General features: G+C 35.6%; 1 protein-coding gene across 13 annotated transcripts in view; it reads left to right on the top strand.

Annotated features, from left to right (window-relative positions):
- The window catches only part of LOC123745652 (zinc finger protein 271), a 41,310-nt gene that overhangs the window by 13,251 nt on the left and 10,932 nt on the right, over nt 1-17,127 (top strand). For 6 of the 13 annotated variants that reach the window (XM_069312025.1, XM_069312028.1, XM_069312026.1 and 3 more), the window contains exons 1-2: nt 8,640-12,206; nt 14,081-14,195. In XM_069312025.1, coding sequence (XP_069168126.1) covers nt 9,050-9,961 — 912 coding nt within the window. In that variant the 5' untranslated portion in view covers nt 8,640-9,049 and the 3' untranslated portion in view covers nt 9,962-12,206; nt 14,081-14,195. The other 7 variants (XR_011224279.1, XR_011224278.1, XR_011224277.1 and 4 more) reach the window with 6 other exon arrangements.

The following is a 17,127-nucleotide window of genomic DNA, read 5'->3' as shown; positions in this document are numbered from 1 at the left end:
CTTTGCTCATTTTACCAGCCTTTGCACCTTACACCACCCTGTTTCGATATCTTACTATTAAAACATAAATTATTTAGTTATATGATGATTTAGAATCCTATCACTGTGCATTATTATTTTTGCAGTGAATTAGACTAAGAAGTTTATCTACTCAAATGCAGAGACATGCCTATTATATTGCAACACATTCTCTCCCTCATTTGCTTTTCACAAATAAATAACTTATTTTCTAAAAAGGCTCTGTAATTATAGGTGTATTTGATTAAAGCTGTTTTAAGATGCTTCACTTACAAATAAATTAGTTCTTAATGCACTTGTAGTGTAGTATTTAAATTCATTGCAAAATATATCTTCCCATATCACCATTTAATCTGAATAAACAGTAAAAGTTTCACAAGTTCTTATTATTTGTGAACTTTTCCTTTTTGCAGGTCATCCTTATACTGATGGTAGAACAATATAGTGCTAACTCTCAAGTGTCTCCAAGCTCAAGTGATTGGCAGAAATACTAAGTACAAATAACATCAGTGCCAAGTTTTCATACAGGTGAAAAGGTGTCTAAATACTAAGGTGTCAGAAATAGTACTAATTATGTCCATTATCATCTTAAAGTTGAACTTGGCATCCTGATTATTGTACATGCTTCCTTAACCATGTAAAGTCTAATTTCAAATTTAAGGCTTGCAATTGAAAATGTACACAGTTCAATACAATCTGTAAAATAATATTTGGATTACTATCTAGCAAGGCATTAAATATTTAACTGCGATATTGTAAGTGACATCTCCCTTGTTTAGAATGTGGCTGTTTAAATTCATCTTATTTAATGACTGCATAGGTATCATATAACATTACCTTTCTTTGTCCAGTTTAAGAAACTAATTTTTCTCTAACATCTAACTTAATCACATCCCAATCAAATTGACAGTACACAAATGTATTTGATATAGTTGAGTATAAATATTCTTGACTTTCAAGTATTCTTTACTTTTTAGTCATTATTCTGGAGTCTTATTTTAAAGAACTTTTTAGTGCTAATATAACAAATATCTAATATTTCAAGCTTTTGAGTTAATATTCATGATGATAATAGTGTAATTTGATAGTTATCTCTATATCATTAACTTCAACACTATAAAGTCAATGTTGTTACATGTCACTAGTTATCCAATTAATGGTCAGATGTTGCTTGTTTTTGTCTAATATAATTTAATTCTTTATGATTTATCAAAGACATTCTCTGGAAAATGTAACTTCACTGTTTGATATCGTAAGTACATGCAAGATATAATGGTAGAATGTACTATACTTGCTATTATTTCACTGTTCAGCTTGAGTTTGTTCAACAAAATTTACTCAAATTTGAACAGGTGAGATTTCACATAACATAAAAGCTGAGTTTCAGGGTTTTATTTACAAATAGCTGTAAATTTGGTATATTAACATTAAAATTCAGGCAGAATAAAATCATATTGAAAGGCTATGCCAAAGATTTTTAATATAAGTATTCATTATCAGAATTTATCTACCATGGCTATTTTTATTGAAGAAAAGTATACCCATTTTTGTAGCATTTTCAGTTGAGAGAAAATCCATATGAAAATGATAGTGTTTAAACAATTTTGTTCGTAAGACTCAAAAATACATATGTTCTTCAATATCATGAACTGTCATGAGCACACTAGTAATACACAAAAAGCTCATAGTGTATAAGTGAAAATCATTGGTGGTCTTTTTGTATAAAAGTTTTGATTATTCCACTTTACAAGCAAATATGAATGCCCCCAGAGAAAAGAAACATCAATGTACAGTGTGTCTAAAAAAATTTAAAGATAATTATCATCTAACAGTACATCAGAGAGTTCATACAGGTGAGAAACCATATAAGTGTTCCGAGTGTTTAAAATGTTTTTCACAAAAATATTATCTGTCAAGTCACAAGAAAGTTCATACAGGAGAGAAACCCTATCAGTGTCCTGTGTGTCTAAAATATTTTACACAAAAATATAATCTATCAATTCATGGACGTATCCATACTGGAGAGAAACCATATCAATGCTCACTGTGTTTGAAAGACTTCTTAGATAGATCTTCATTTTCAAAACATAGGAGAGTTCATACTGGAGAAAAACCATATCAGTGTTCAGTATGTCAAAAAGGTTTTAAACAAACAGGACATCTACTGACACACATGAGAGTTCACACTGGAGAAAAACCATTTCAATGCTCAGTTTGTTCCAAAGAATTTGCAGTTAAATCTGCTCTAGTAAAACACACAAGATTACATACAGGAGAGAAACCATATCAGTGTTCAGACTGTTGGAAAGCATTTACACAACATAGTGGTCTAGTTCAACACATGGCTTTTCATACAAAAGAAAAACCATTTGGGTGTTCAGAATGTCTGAAGGAGTTCTCAAGCAAGTCAACCTTAATAAATCATATAAAACTTCATACTGGTGAGAAACCATTTAAGTGTTCAAAGTGTTCTAAATGTTTTTTGCGAAAAACTCATTTAGTAAAGCACATGAACATTCATGACAAGAAACCACCATATCAGTGTTCAAAGTGTCTAAAAGGTTTCTTTGGTAAAACTGATCTAGTTAATCATATAAAAATTCATTTTCAAGAGAAAATCCCTAGCAATGTTCAACAACTAAAAGACTTTAGGAAAATCTCTTCTAGTTAAGCATATGAGGATCCCCAACTCCAGCAGGAAAAGTGCAGCGTAAATTATGGTTGCATGAGACATAAAATTTATATTAAATTTAACCCTTGCTTTGTGATAAGCAGGAACATTTGCTTCATAAAAAGTCCTTGAGTGAAGCAGTCAAGTTTTAAAAATTGCCTCAAAACATCCTGTTCTGCAATGTTGTCAAGATATCTGGGTTTCAGAACAGGAGTTTAAACTTGGTACAGTATATGCAACTGTCTGGCTATAGAGGAAAATTTAACCTTATGAAGTACATCTGTATGTCAACATTAATTAATTTTTCGTTAACCCTTAACCCCCTGCGAAGGGTTATGGGTTAAATTTTGAGATAGGGGTCTCTGCTCCCACCGCTGACTTCCAGTTGCATCATGTAGATCTGTTGCATGTGCAACATGAGTCAGAAATAGAACCCTATGCACTCAAAGTGCACAGCAATGTATACAATAGATATCTTAACACTGGATTGTATTTGGACTCTGAGAGCCCACGATTTGAGCAGTATTTTGATGTTGCAGAAGCCACTGTGGGTGCAGTTAGTAAGGAATTAGCGGAAGGAAGCTGTATTACCCTGTACTGTATTTGTTAGCAGCAGATCCTCGCTGTCTTTCTCAGTGTAGAATGTAGTACAGTATATTGCTCCAGGTGATTACAAGGGATTACCCTTGTAATCATGGCCTCAGCAGGCCATGATGCAGCTGTGATGTCACAAAGCCTATGACAACATATCAGAATCACTTACAATGATGTGGGCATGGTAATGCCCATATCATTGTAAGTGATTCTCTGATTGGTAGAATCAGGAGACAAAGCCCTTGATAGCTGAAGAAGCCCTGCATTACCTTATGCTAGCTCCTCATTCCCACCAGTACTTCGTTACATTATGATGCGTTGGGAATAGCTACCAACCAAATAGCTAGACCACCACAAGTCATAAGGTAACAAAGTTATCTCAACTGTTTGTAAAATTGTCTGCAAGTGGCAAGCAATCCTGTAATGTGAATATTGTAAACTATTCAAGAGTAACTAAGAAGAAACGAAAATCACAATAGGTAAAGCCAGGTGTAACAGACTATGTAGAGTACCTATCACGGTGATTTATATAAGTGATCAGTAAAGAAACTGACCAGTAAAGTAACAAGGTTATAGTACTGTACAGGTATATGAACCGTGCAATGGTAGAAGATTGAAGCGTGGAACGCTTAAATCTGTTTGAAGAAAGATAAATAAATTCTAGCCATTACTGTCTGCAACATATCATGTTGTTTGAACTTGTTTGATCAACTGCATGTATGAATAGTGAAGTCCACACCCTTTCACAAGCACAAGTTGTGATCCTTTGACCTGTGAACACGTGTCACTGTTCAAGTTCATCTCTCATGCCACACTTGCGCCGACCAGCCAGTTGTCCATTGCCAGTGTGTGAGTGATCTTGCTTAGATACCACATGCGGTCAATGCAAGTCAATGAGACCAATACACTAGCCCACTTGTGAGCTGCCTCAAGGAGCCAACCATTTAGATCTATGTTGGCTGAGTGAATGTGTGTGTGTAGGCCAACAAGTATAGTCAAAGTACTGATCCTCTATTTTGATTATTTGTTTGCTCATCTGCAATGGGTGGAGGTAGTATCAAGTTTTAATGGTGATAGTTATACTTCTGAGTAATAAGTCATTCAGCGAGTAAGGTAATTATATGTCACACACACTACATATATTGGCTTATGTGCATGTCATTGTAATTAATTTTTCATGTCATAAAGTGTTCCCGAGTATCTGGAAGGGAACTCGCCTAAGTCCCTAGTGACTAGCAGTGATTAGTTTTCCACAAGTGTTATAACAAGATTGTTGACGCGTGTTGCTGCATGATCTGTTGGCGAGACATTTAAGGGGGTTCTCTGATGCATTATTAGCTTTTGAGAGCACCAATTAGTAAAGTTGCTCTCTGTATTAGTACATAAGTTCTTTAAATAAAATTATATTTTCATACATTTGGAGTTTGCATCGATCCTTTTTGAGCACTGCCATGCTAATGTAGTTGAGATACTTTCACAAGACACTTTCCCCAAGTCCCATACTATCTCTTTTTGCATGCATAAATAAATATTTGATGTAGAACCCTGGAAAGGACCTCTATATTACATTTCATTGGCTTTAAAGGATTTTCACAACCAACGTAATTCAGGAGACAGGTGAAGCTAATCAATAAAAAATATGTCCATGGTTGGACCCTTATCAGTACAGTGCACCCACTTCCTGGTGATGGTGATGCATGCAATTGCAACCCATTGAAGTAGAAATCCACAAATATTTGTGGTTCCTAATAAGGACTCTGGATGTGATGTATGTACACCATAGGTCAAACATCTCAGGATGTTATTCATAGTGCAAGGGTATAAAGTGCAATTATCATCATACTGATCCCTCGGGTATGCAATTTTCATGACATGATGATTTTAGGTATCTGGTTTTTATACAAATTATGTAAATAAAGTGGCAAATTGGTTTACGAATTTAATCCATTCCAAGAGACAGTTCATACACCAAAAATTTGTAAATCAAAACAAATTTTCCCGTAAGAAATAATGTAAATGGAATTAATCCGTTCCGCACACCCAAAAATAGTAACTTAAAAATGAATTTTATACAGAATACTGCTCATATTTTTTTACTACAGTATATCTTACCTTTATTGAGGATTCTTGTTGGCATATGGAAGATGGTGAGGAGGAGGAGACGTGTTAGAGTGTGGAAGGGAAGCCCTTCCATTATACTGTAACATCAGGCATTGATGACATTTCCTAGGTACTCTCTTCTACAGTTTGCAGGCATACCACTAGGACCTGGTTGTGGCTCACTAAGAATCTGTCTATAGACAGTTGTTTTCTCTATGTTTAACACTTGTCTGTAGTGAGACATTACATTGTCATTAAAAAGGTTAATATAAAGGCCTGATACAGCTTTATCTGGGCGAGTTTTTTTTAACAAAACTTTTCAGTTCTTCCTATACTGCAACATTTCCTTGATGAGGATGGGACATCCTCTGCTGCCTCTACACACAATTATTTTCTTAGGTTGAACTTTACCACTGACTTTCTTGGGACCCATGGCATGATATTTAATAAGAACTTTTATATTCAGAAAAGTTCTGAATATAATAAGTTCACAAAAGTTCACAAAAATGCAGAAAAACAATGAAATTCTTAAAGAATTCAAATGCGGTCGTCACTAGGCGAGATACAATGGTAAACTTAGCGTGCCTTGCCTTACATGAAATATTTGGCATATATTTTTGTGGAATTTTGACTACTTGTATTAGTAAAACTAAACATATTTTGGATAATCCTTTTTATAAAAATCCTTTATTATATGCTAATGTGATAGATGAGTGTCATAGAAATGATTGCATTTGAAAATTGTGGTGGTAGAGTATTATTGAAAATGTGTAAAATTCGTTAGAAAAAAAATATATACTGTACCTGTACCTCCATTCCTCGATTACAAGACTTGGGTTAAATGCCTTTAGGCTAGACTGGGTGAGGTGGAGTTCTTCTATCTCTTCTACCCAGTTCAATTGTTGCACTAAGCGTTGTGAAGTTTGGAAACGTACTTGGACAAGATGACCATTCTGGCTCCTTGGTGGCAGGCTCAGCCTTGATGATCAGACAGGGTATCATCACTGGAACAGACACCGAACTCATCTGGCCTGGTGTCTGTTCCAGTGGAACTATCCTGGTTGTTGATCGGCATCTTCTGCCTAATACTGTCACTTTATTGCTTGGCGTTGGTAGAGACACTCCCACTTGCATTTGGTGTTAATGCATCCTTGGTTCTGTTTTGCAAGTTGTCTCGGGCTTTCTGTCGCCTCTGGCTGCCTCATGCTGCTCCCGAGAGGTCTTGGTTTCTCGATTGAGTGCTGGTATTATATTTCTCACTTGGTTCACTGCTTCTCCTTCTGTTTGGGTTATCTTCTTAAGGTGTTTTTATAGTTTTTGTCTTGAATTGCAGGGTTGGGGTGTTTCATGCTCTTCTCTTGAGGCATGGGTTCTGTTCTTTCAGCCCTAGTGGGCAACAACACTCCTTATACAATGTATAGTTCACTGTATCCTTTCCTGTTGATTTAGTACACTGATGACTGATGAAAGACGTTCACTTTGACAATCTGTTGCTTCTGAGGTGGTCATGTGTACTAGTTTGTCACTCACACAAACGGCTAATTCATGTAATTTCACATGCAATTCTGTGGTGATAGCTTGATTATCTCCAATATATGCACAGTGGGGTAACTTGACATTGGCAAATGTTACATAGTGATTACTGTTAGTTGGTAATACCAGCTGGATCATGTACGTCAGACAGACAATGGGTTCAGGATGGTTTGGCAGGCTTGCTTCAACCACTACAATCGTTCCTAAGGAACAAACAGTCCAGTCTATGAATGAACGAATGGAACGCAGGCACTAATATTTACCCAAATTAGATAGAATAGGCTTGCACTTATCAGCTAGGCCCATAATGTCATGAATACATCATGCTTTTACACCCGAAGCCATTTGGAAACCAGAGACGATTGGCCCCTTATCTTCCCTCTCTCATTTTTTCTGTTACATTTTTGCAGCCTTGATTTTCTCCTAAATCAAGTTATCCTCCTGTTACAAGTTCATCTTCAGCACTTTAGCAGGAATTCATGTTAGTAACAATGGTCTGTAATTTAGTTTTTTTTTTTTATATAAATATTAGGATTACATACAATTTTCCATATTTCTAGATCTCTGGTTTTGTGTTTTATTGAAAGTTTTAGATAGTGGGTGGCAAAGTGCCCCGCAGCCTCTTTCAGTAGACATGGTGATAACAAGTCTGGTCTTACTGCTTCTTTTGTGTTCAGTTAGTGTTGACTGTTGTTATTGGAAGTGTTGACTACCATATTATCTAATATTGCAATTGTCTGCCAACCTCTTTCTGCAAACTTATTTACAGTATTTTGTGTAGACATGTTGAAACCTCTTAAGCTCCTTTATTCCTTCTACTCTTTCCTCTTCTCCTTTCTTCTATTTTCCCTCCGAGCACTACCCAAATATAAAAACTAATACAAACGCAACTTACAACAACCTATGTTCATTACTTTTACTTTGCTCATTTTACCAGCCTTTGCACCTTACACCACCCTGTTCTGATATCTTGCCATTAAAACATAAATGATTTAGCTTCTGTATTTGATAATTTAGAATAATATCACTGTGCATTATTATTTTGTATAGTGAATTATAATATAAGAAGTTGGTTTATATCTCCTCAAATGCAAAGACTATTATATTGCAACATGTTATTTTCCTGATTTGCTTTTTGCAAATAAAACATTTATTTTCTAAAAAGGCTCTGTAATTATAAGAGTATTGGTTAAAGCTATGTTTTAACATGCTTCACTTCAAATAAATTATTTATTAATGCACTTGTAATGTTGTTTTCAGTATTCATTGCTAAATGAATCTTCCCAGGTCACTATTTAATCTGAATGTCTGAGCAGTAAAAGTTTCACAAGTTCTGGTTATTTGTGAACTTTTCTTTTTGCAGGTCATCCATACACTGGTGGTAGGACAATATAGTGCTAACTCTCAAGTGTCTCCAAGCTCAAGTGATTGGAAGAAATACAAAGTACAAATAACATCAGTGCCAAGTTTTCATAGAGGTGAAAATGTGTATGTACTAAGGTGTAATAAATAGTACTAATTATGTCTGTTAGCATCTTAAAGTTGAACTTGGCATCCTGATGCTTCCTTAACAACCAGTATAATGTTTGCTCTACATATCCATATTTTATACATAAAGGATTATCGCCCATTGTTATCCAAGTTTACCGATTCATCACAAGCACTGGACAGGGAGTAGCAGCATTTTATACAACAGAATTTACTCAGATTTGAACAGGTGAGATTTCACGTAACATAAAAGCCGAGATTCAGGGTTTTATTTACAAATAGCTGTACATTTGTTATAGTAACATTAAAATTCAAGCAGAATAAAATCATATCAGAAGGCTCTGCCAAAGTTTTATATAATATAGGTATTCATTATTAGAATTTATCTACCAGGACTATTTTTATTTAAGAAAAATATACCAATTTTTGTAGTATTTTCAGTTGAGAGAAAATCCACAGTATGTAAATGATAAGTTTTTTTTTTTAATATTTTGTTCATAAGACTCAAAAATATTGTGTGTTCTACAATATCATAAACTGTCATGAGCACTATAGTAATACACACAAAGCTCATAGTGTATAAGTGAAGATCATCAGTGGTCTTTGTGTATAAAAGTTTTGATTAATTCCACTTTACAAGCAAATATGAATGCCCCCAGAGAAAAGAAACTTCAATGTTCAGTGTGTCTAAAAAAATTTAAAGATAATTATCGTCTAACGGTACATCAGAGAGTTCATACAGGTGAGAAACCTTATCAGTGTCTAGTGTGTCTAAAATATTTTACACAAAAATATAATCTATCAATTCATAAGAAAGTTCATACAGGAGAGAAACCTTATCAGTGTCCAGTGTGTCTAAAATATTTTACACAAAGATATAATCTAACGATTCATAAACGTATCCATACAGGAGAAAAGCCGTATCAATGCTCACTGTGTTTGAAAGACTTCTTAGACAGATCTTCATTTTCAAAACATAGGAGAGTTCATACTGGGGAAAAACCATATCAGTGTTCAGTGTGTGAAAAAGGTTTTAAACAAACAGGACATCTACTGACACACATGAGAGTTCACACTGGAGAAAAACCATTTCAATGCTCAGTTTGTTCCAAAGAATTTGCAGTTAAATCTGCTCTAGTAAAACACACAAGATTACATACAGGAGAGAAACCATATCAGTGCTCAGAATGTTGGAAAGCCTTTACACAACATAGTGGTTTAGTTCAACACATGGCTCTTCATACAAAAGAAAAACCATTTGGGTGTTCAGAATGTCTGAAGGAGTTCTCAAGCAAATCAACCTTAATAAATCATATAAAACTTCATGCTGGTGAAAAACCATTTAAGTGTTCAAAGTGTTCTAAATGTTTTTTGAAAAAAAGTCATTTAGTAAAGCACATGAGCGTTCATAACAAGAAACCATCATATCAGTGTTCAAAGTGTCTAAAAGGTTTCTTGGGCAAAATCGATCTAGTTAACCATATGAAAATTCATGTTCAAGACAAAACCCCTAGCAATGTTCAACAACTAAAAGACTTTAGGAAAATACCAAGTTAAACATATGAGGATCCCCAACTCTAGCAGGAAAAGTGCAATATAAATTATGGTTGTGCAAGATATGAAATTTATATTAAATTTAACCCTTCATAATAAGCAGGAATATTTGCTTCACAAAAAATCCCTGAGTGAAGCAGTTAAATTTAAAAAATTGCCTCAAAACATCATGTCCTGCAATGTTATCAAGATTTCTGGGTTTCAGAGCAGAAGTTTAAACTTGGTAGATATAACCATTTGGTGTCCATAGAGGAAAATATGACCTTATGAGGTAGATCTAAATGTCAGCATTAATTCATTTTTCATTAGCCTTTAACCCCTGGTGGGGGGGAGGGGTAACAGTTAAATTTTGAGAGAGAGGGGTCTCAGCTCCCGCCACTGACTTCTAGTTACATAATGTAGGGCTGTTGCATGGGCAACAGGAGTCTGAAATAGAACCCTGTTTGCTCAGAGAATCACAGCAATGTGCACAGTAGCTATCTTCCTTAAAACTGGATTGCATTTGGACTCTGAGAGCCCATGCCTTGAGCTGCATTTTGATGTTGCAGAAGTCACTGTGTGTCCACTTAGTAAGGAGTTAGGGAGCTGAAGGAAGAAGGAAGCTGTATTACTCTGTACTATATTTGTTAGTGTCTTGGTCAGTGTTGAATGTAGTGCAGTATACTCTGTTGCTCCAGTTGATCCCAAGGGATTACCTCAGGTCAGGTCGGCTGCCTCAGCAGGCCATGATGCAGCTGTGATGTCACCAGGCCCGTGTGACTTATGGCAACCTATGAGAAAGCTAGCATGCCCATATTGTAGTAAGTGATTCTCTGATTGGAAGTTGTAATAGTCACTGGAAGGCCAGGTCCCTAATCTACACAGTAAAATAACAACGTACTGGAGTGAACGATATGGAAGAAAATGCAGAATAGAACCAGTGAAGAACAGAGGTGCCATAGGCACAATCAGAGAACACTGTATAAACATCAGAGGTCCGCGGCTGATGTCCATGGTTGCTGGAACAACCATGGACATCTTCAAGAGAAAACTAGACTGTTTTCTAAAAGACGTTCCGGACCAACTGGGCTGTGGTGGGTATGTGGGCCTGCAGGCTGCTCCAAACAACAGCCTGATGGACCAACCTCTCACAAGTCAAGCCTGGCCTTGGAGAGTAGAAGAACTCCCAGAGCCCCATCAACCAGATTGGTAGAATCAGGAGACAAAACCCTGGAAAGCTTGAGAAGCATTACCATATGTTAGATCCTCATTCTCACCAGTACTACTGTTACATTAGGATGCATTGGAAATGGCTACCAACCAAATAGGTAGACCACCACAAGTCCTAAGGTAACATCAAGTTATCTCAACTGTGTGTAAATTGTCTTTGAGTGGCAAGCAATCCCACAATGCAAATACTGTAAACTATTGAAGAGTAACTGACAAGAAACGAAAATCACAATGGGTAATGCCAGGTGTAACAGACTATATAGAGTACCTATCACTGTGATTTATCTAAGTAATCATTACAGAAACTGACAGTAAAGTAACAAGGTTATAGTACAATATATGAAACATGCAATGATAGAAAATTGAAGTGTGGAAAGCTTAAATCTGAGGAAAGATAGATAAATTCTAGCCATTACTGTCTGCCACTTATCCTGTTGTGTGAACCCGTTTGATCAACCGAGTGAATAGTGAAGCTCACACATTTCACAAGCACAAGTTGTGATCCATTGTCCTGTAAACACACGTCACTGTTCTCAAGTTCATCTCTCATGCCACACTTGCGCCGACCAGCCAGTTGTCCATTGCCAGTGTGTGAGTGATCTTGCTAAGATATCACATGCGGTGAATGCAAGTGAACGAGAGCAATACACTAGCCCACTTGTGAGCTGCCTCAAGGAGCCAACCATTTAGATCTATGTTGACTGAGTATGTATGTGTGCAGGCCAAGTATATTCAAAGTACTGATACTCTATTTGGATTATTTGTTCTTTCTCACTGGCAATGGGTAGATGTAGTATCAAGTTTTAATGGTGATAGTTATACTTTTGAGTAATAAGTCATTCAGCCAGGACGGTGATTATATATGTAACACACTACAAGTGTTGGCTTATGTGCATGTCATTAATTGTGATTAATTTTGCATGTCATCAAGTGTTCCCTAGTATCTGGAAGGATCTCGCCTAAGTCCCTAGTGACCAGCAGTGATTGGTTTTCCACGAGTGTTACGACAAGACTGTTGACGAGTGTTGCCGCATAATCGGTTGGTGAAACGTTTAAGGGGGGGGGTCTGATGCATTACCTGTATTAGCTTTTGAGAGCACCAATTACTGTAGTAAAGTAGCTCTCTGTATTAGTACATAAGTTCTTTAAATAAAATTATATTTTCATACATTTCGGGTTTGCATCGATCCCTTTTGAGCATTGCCATGCTAATAATGTAGTTGAGATACTTGCACAAGACACTTGCCCCAAGTCCCATACTTTTTAGGTCTATGCATAAATAAATATTTGATGTAGAGAATCCTGAAAAGGACCTCTGTATTGCATTCCATTTGCTTTAAAGGACTTTCACAACCAACGTGATTAGCGAGACAGGTAAAGCCTATCAGTACAAAATTCTTCCATAGTTGAACCCTTTTCAGTACAGTGCACCCACTTCCTGGATGCCTCTGGATGTGATGTATGTATATTATAGGTGAAACCTCTCAAGATGTTATTTGTAGTGCAAAGGTTTAATTGCAATTATTGTCATACACTGATACCTCGGGTATGCAGTTTTCATATGTTGATTTGGGGTATCATCTGTTTTTGTATATAAATGATGTAAATACTGTATAGGTTAATACATCTGCATGGATGTAATAGAGTTAATCTAGTCCCTTGGCACAGTTGAATTCTCGGGCTCTTGAACATCTTTCAGCTGTTACAGCCTCTGCTCCTCACTATTGTGTGTTGCTGAAGGGTGGTTCTGCTTGTGGGTTTTTGTACTGGCACTTTCATGATTAGCCCCTTTGATAGTGCTGTAGGGGGGATGTCTAGCCCATTTTGCTAGTTCCTGGTCTCATGGCTTGTGGGCTTACCAGGTAGTCTCTCTCTAGGTCTTTGGAGAAGTTGGTCAAAATGGTCCCCTCCTCTGTTAGGTTCAGGTGTGTTGGATCAAGTCCTTCCCTCAGCACCTCAGTCATTCCCATGTGGTTGGACTATGGTGTTGCAGAGTTAACCTCTTCAGACAGTGTTCCCAAGCAGCACTTGGCAGATCTATGGTATATTCTCGACCTCTGGTTTGGATAGCTTCATTCTTGTCCAAACTTCTGCATGACCACTTTAGCTCAGGTTTGTATAGTATTGCAGGTAGGTTTCTAGATAGTATCCCAGCCTTCTTCAGTAGCCATGGTGATATCAAGTCTGGTCTTACTGCTTCTTTTTGTGTAGTTACATTGGGAGTGTTGACTACCATATTATCTAATACTGTATTGCAATTGTCTGCCACCCTCATTCTGCAAACTTACTTATTTTGTGTAGACATGTTGAAAGCTCTTAAGCTCCTTTATTCCCTTTCTTTTTCCTCTTCTCCTTCTATCTTCCCTCTGAGCATTACCTAACTCCCACCACCTCACCCAGTGCAATGCCACACTTGCAGTCACCACTACAAATACAACTTACTAAAACCTATGTTCATTACTTTTACTTTGCTTATTTTATCAGTCTTTGCACCTTACACCACCCTGTTTTGATATCTTGCCATTAAAAATATAAATTATTTACAGTAGTTATATAATTATTTAGAATCATATCACTGTGCATTATTATTTTGTGCAGTGAATTAGACTAAGAAGTTGGTTTATATCTGCTCAGATGCAAAGACATGCCTATTATATTACAACACGTTCTCTCCTTCATTTGCTTTTTTGTAAATAAAACATTTATTTTCTGAAAAGGCTCTGTAACTATAGGAGTATTTGATTAAAGCTATGTTTTAAGATGCTTCACTTACAAATAAATTAGTTCTTAATGCACTTGTAATGAAGTTTTCAGTATTCATTGCTAAATGAATCTTCCCAGGTCACAATTTAATCTGAATAAACAGTAAAGGCTTCACAAGTTCTGATTGTTTGTGAACTTTTCTTTTTGCAGGTCATCCATACACTGGTGGTAGGACAATATAGTGCTAACTCTCAAGTGTCTCCAAGCTCAAGCTATTGAAAGAAATACTAAGTACAAATAACATCAGTGTCAAGTTTTCATAGAGGTGAGGTGGTGTCTAAGTACTAAGGTGTCAGAAACAGTATTAATTATGTCTGTTAGCATCTTAAAGTTGAACTTAGCATCCTGATTATTGTACTTGCTTCCTTAACAACCAGTGTAATGTTTGCTCCACATATCCATATTTTATACATAAAGGATTATCACTCGTCATCCAGGTTTACATCATCAAAACCCGATTCATCAAAAGCACTGGACATATGGTATCAGCATGTTATACAATACTTATAATTTGCATAAATATTTAGTAATGTGTATGTGAAGTCAAATTTCTAGCTTAAGACTTTCAATTTAAAATTTACAGTGAAATACAATCTATAAAATAATATTTGACTGGATTACTATCTTACCTTTCTTAGTGCAGTTTAAGGAACTAATTTTTTCTTCCATCAAACTTAATCACATCTCTATCAAATTGACAGTACTCAAATATATTTGATATAGTTGATCATATTGTCTTCATAAGTATTCTTGACCTTTCAGTCATTATTCTGGAGTTTTATTTTAAATAAGTTTTTAGTGCTAATATATAATGAATATTATTACAAGCTTTTGAGTTTATTAATATTCATAAAGTTAATAGTACTTTTTGATGAGATAACTTTATCAACAATACATTGACGTTGCCACCAGAAAGTCGATATGGGTACATGTAATTAGGTACCTAAATTTATGGTCAAATGCTGTTTTGAGTTTTTGTCTAATATAATTTGATTCTTTATGATTTATCTTGAGTCACTGTAAAATTAACTTCACTGCTTGATATTGTAAGTGAATCCCATTGACAACATACATAACAGAAGAACATACTATAGTTGCGGTTATATTGCTGTTCAGCATTAGTTCAACAAAAGTTACTCAAATTTGAGCAGGTGAGATTTCACATGACATAGAAGCTGAGATCCAGTTATTTAAAAATTATTGCAAGTTTGCTATAGTGACTTTCAAATTCAGGTAGAATAAAATCATATCGGAAGGCTCTACCAAAGTTTTTTTTAATATAGGTATTCATTATTAGAATTTATCTACCATGACTTTTTTTGAAGGAGAAAAAATACCAATTTTTTTTGTCTAGTATTTTCAGTTGAGAGAAAATCCAGTTTGAAAATGATAAGTGTTTAAACATTTTTGTTCATAAAGCTCATTAATATGTTCTGCAATATCATGAACTATCATGAGCACTCTAGTAATATTGTACACAAAAAGCTCATAGTGTACAAGTGAAAATCATCAGTGTATAAAAGTTTGGAGTAATTCCACTTTTCAAGCCAATATGAATGCCCCTCCAGAAAAGAAACAACAATGTTCAGTGTGTTTAAAAAAATTTAAAAATAATTATCGTTTAACTGTTCATCAGAGAACTCATACAGGTGAGAAACCATACAGGTGTTCTGAGTGTCTAAAATGTTTTTCACAAAAACATTGTCTAGCAGTTCACAAAAAACTCCATACAGGAGAAAAATCCTATCAGTGTTCAGTGTGTCAAAAGTATTTTACTCAGAAACACACACTATCAGTTCATGAACGGATCCATACAGGAGAGAGACCCTATCAGTGTTCACTGTGTTTAAAAGACTTCTTAGATATATCTTCATTTATAAAACATAGGAGAGTTCATACAGGGGAAAAACCATATCAGTGTTCAGTATGTCAAAAAGCTTTTAAACAAACAGGACATCTGATGACACACATGAGAGTTCACACTGGAGAAAAGCCATTTCAATGCTCAGTGTGTTCCAAAGAATTCGCAGTTAAAGCTGGTCTAATAAAACACACAAGATTACATACAGGAGAGAAGCCATATCAGTGCTCAGAATGTTTGAAAGCATTTACACAACATAGTGGTCTAGTTCAACACATGCTTCTTCATACAAGAGAAAAACCATTCAGTTGTTCAGAATGTCAGAAGAATTTTTCAATGAAATCAAACTTAATAAATCATATGAAAGTTCATTCTGGTGAGAAACCATACAAGTGTTCAAAGTGTTCTACAGGTTTTTTGCAAAAAAGTTATTTAGTAAAGCACATGATGACCATTCATAACAAGAAACAATCATATCAGTGTTCAAAGTGTTTGAAAGGTTTCTTGGGCAAAACTAAGCTAGTTAACCATATGAAAATTCATATTCAAGAGAAAGCTCTTGACAGTCTTCAACAACTAAAAGATTTCAGGAAAATCTCATCTAGTTAAGCATACAGGGACCCCCAACTTTCATGGGAAAAGTACAGTATAACTTACAGTGTTTACAATCACAAAAAGTCCTTAAATGTAGCAGTTTAGTTTTAAAAAAATTTCAAAACAATAGCTTTAACATCCTATCCTCGACTGCTATCAGGACGTCTTGCTTTCAGTACAGGAGTTTCAGATTGATAAATGCAACTGTTTGGCATCAGTAGAGGAAAATGACACTAGATGCAAATCTGTCAAATCATTAATTTACACTTAAACCTCCCCAGGGGTTAAGGGTTAAATGTTATGGGATACCTAATATGACTGGACATCATGTGCACCATGGGTCAAAACATCTATGTTATTCACAGTGCACATTATTGTGCATTTGTCATATATTGATCCCTTGGATAATGTAGTTTTCATCAAATGTTGATTTTGGTTATCTCCTGGTTTTTATACAAATGATGCAAATATGATAATACATCTGTATGGATGTAATGGAGTTGGCCTAGTTCCATTAAAAATTTCTGCAGTTATAGTTGTTTACAGTCAATAAGGTTATCTTGTACTACAAGCTGAGCAATTTTCAAAAATCACAATTTGGCATTTTGCATCTACAGTGGCACCTCGATTAACGCGTTTAATCAGTTCTGGCACCGAGCTCGTTATGTGGAAAACTCGTCTTCAGAAATAAATTTCCCCATTTAAAATAAAGGAAATAAATTTAATCTGTTCCACTCCCAAA

Source organism: Procambarus clarkii, chromosome 71, assembly GCF_040958095.1.
Source record: "Procambarus clarkii isolate CNS0578487 chromosome 71, FALCON_Pclarkii_2.0, whole genome shotgun sequence".
Taxonomy (NCBI): Eukaryota; Metazoa; Arthropoda; class Malacostraca; order Decapoda; family Cambaridae; genus Procambarus; species Procambarus clarkii.
This window is presented reverse-complemented; position numbering and strand designations above follow the sequence as displayed.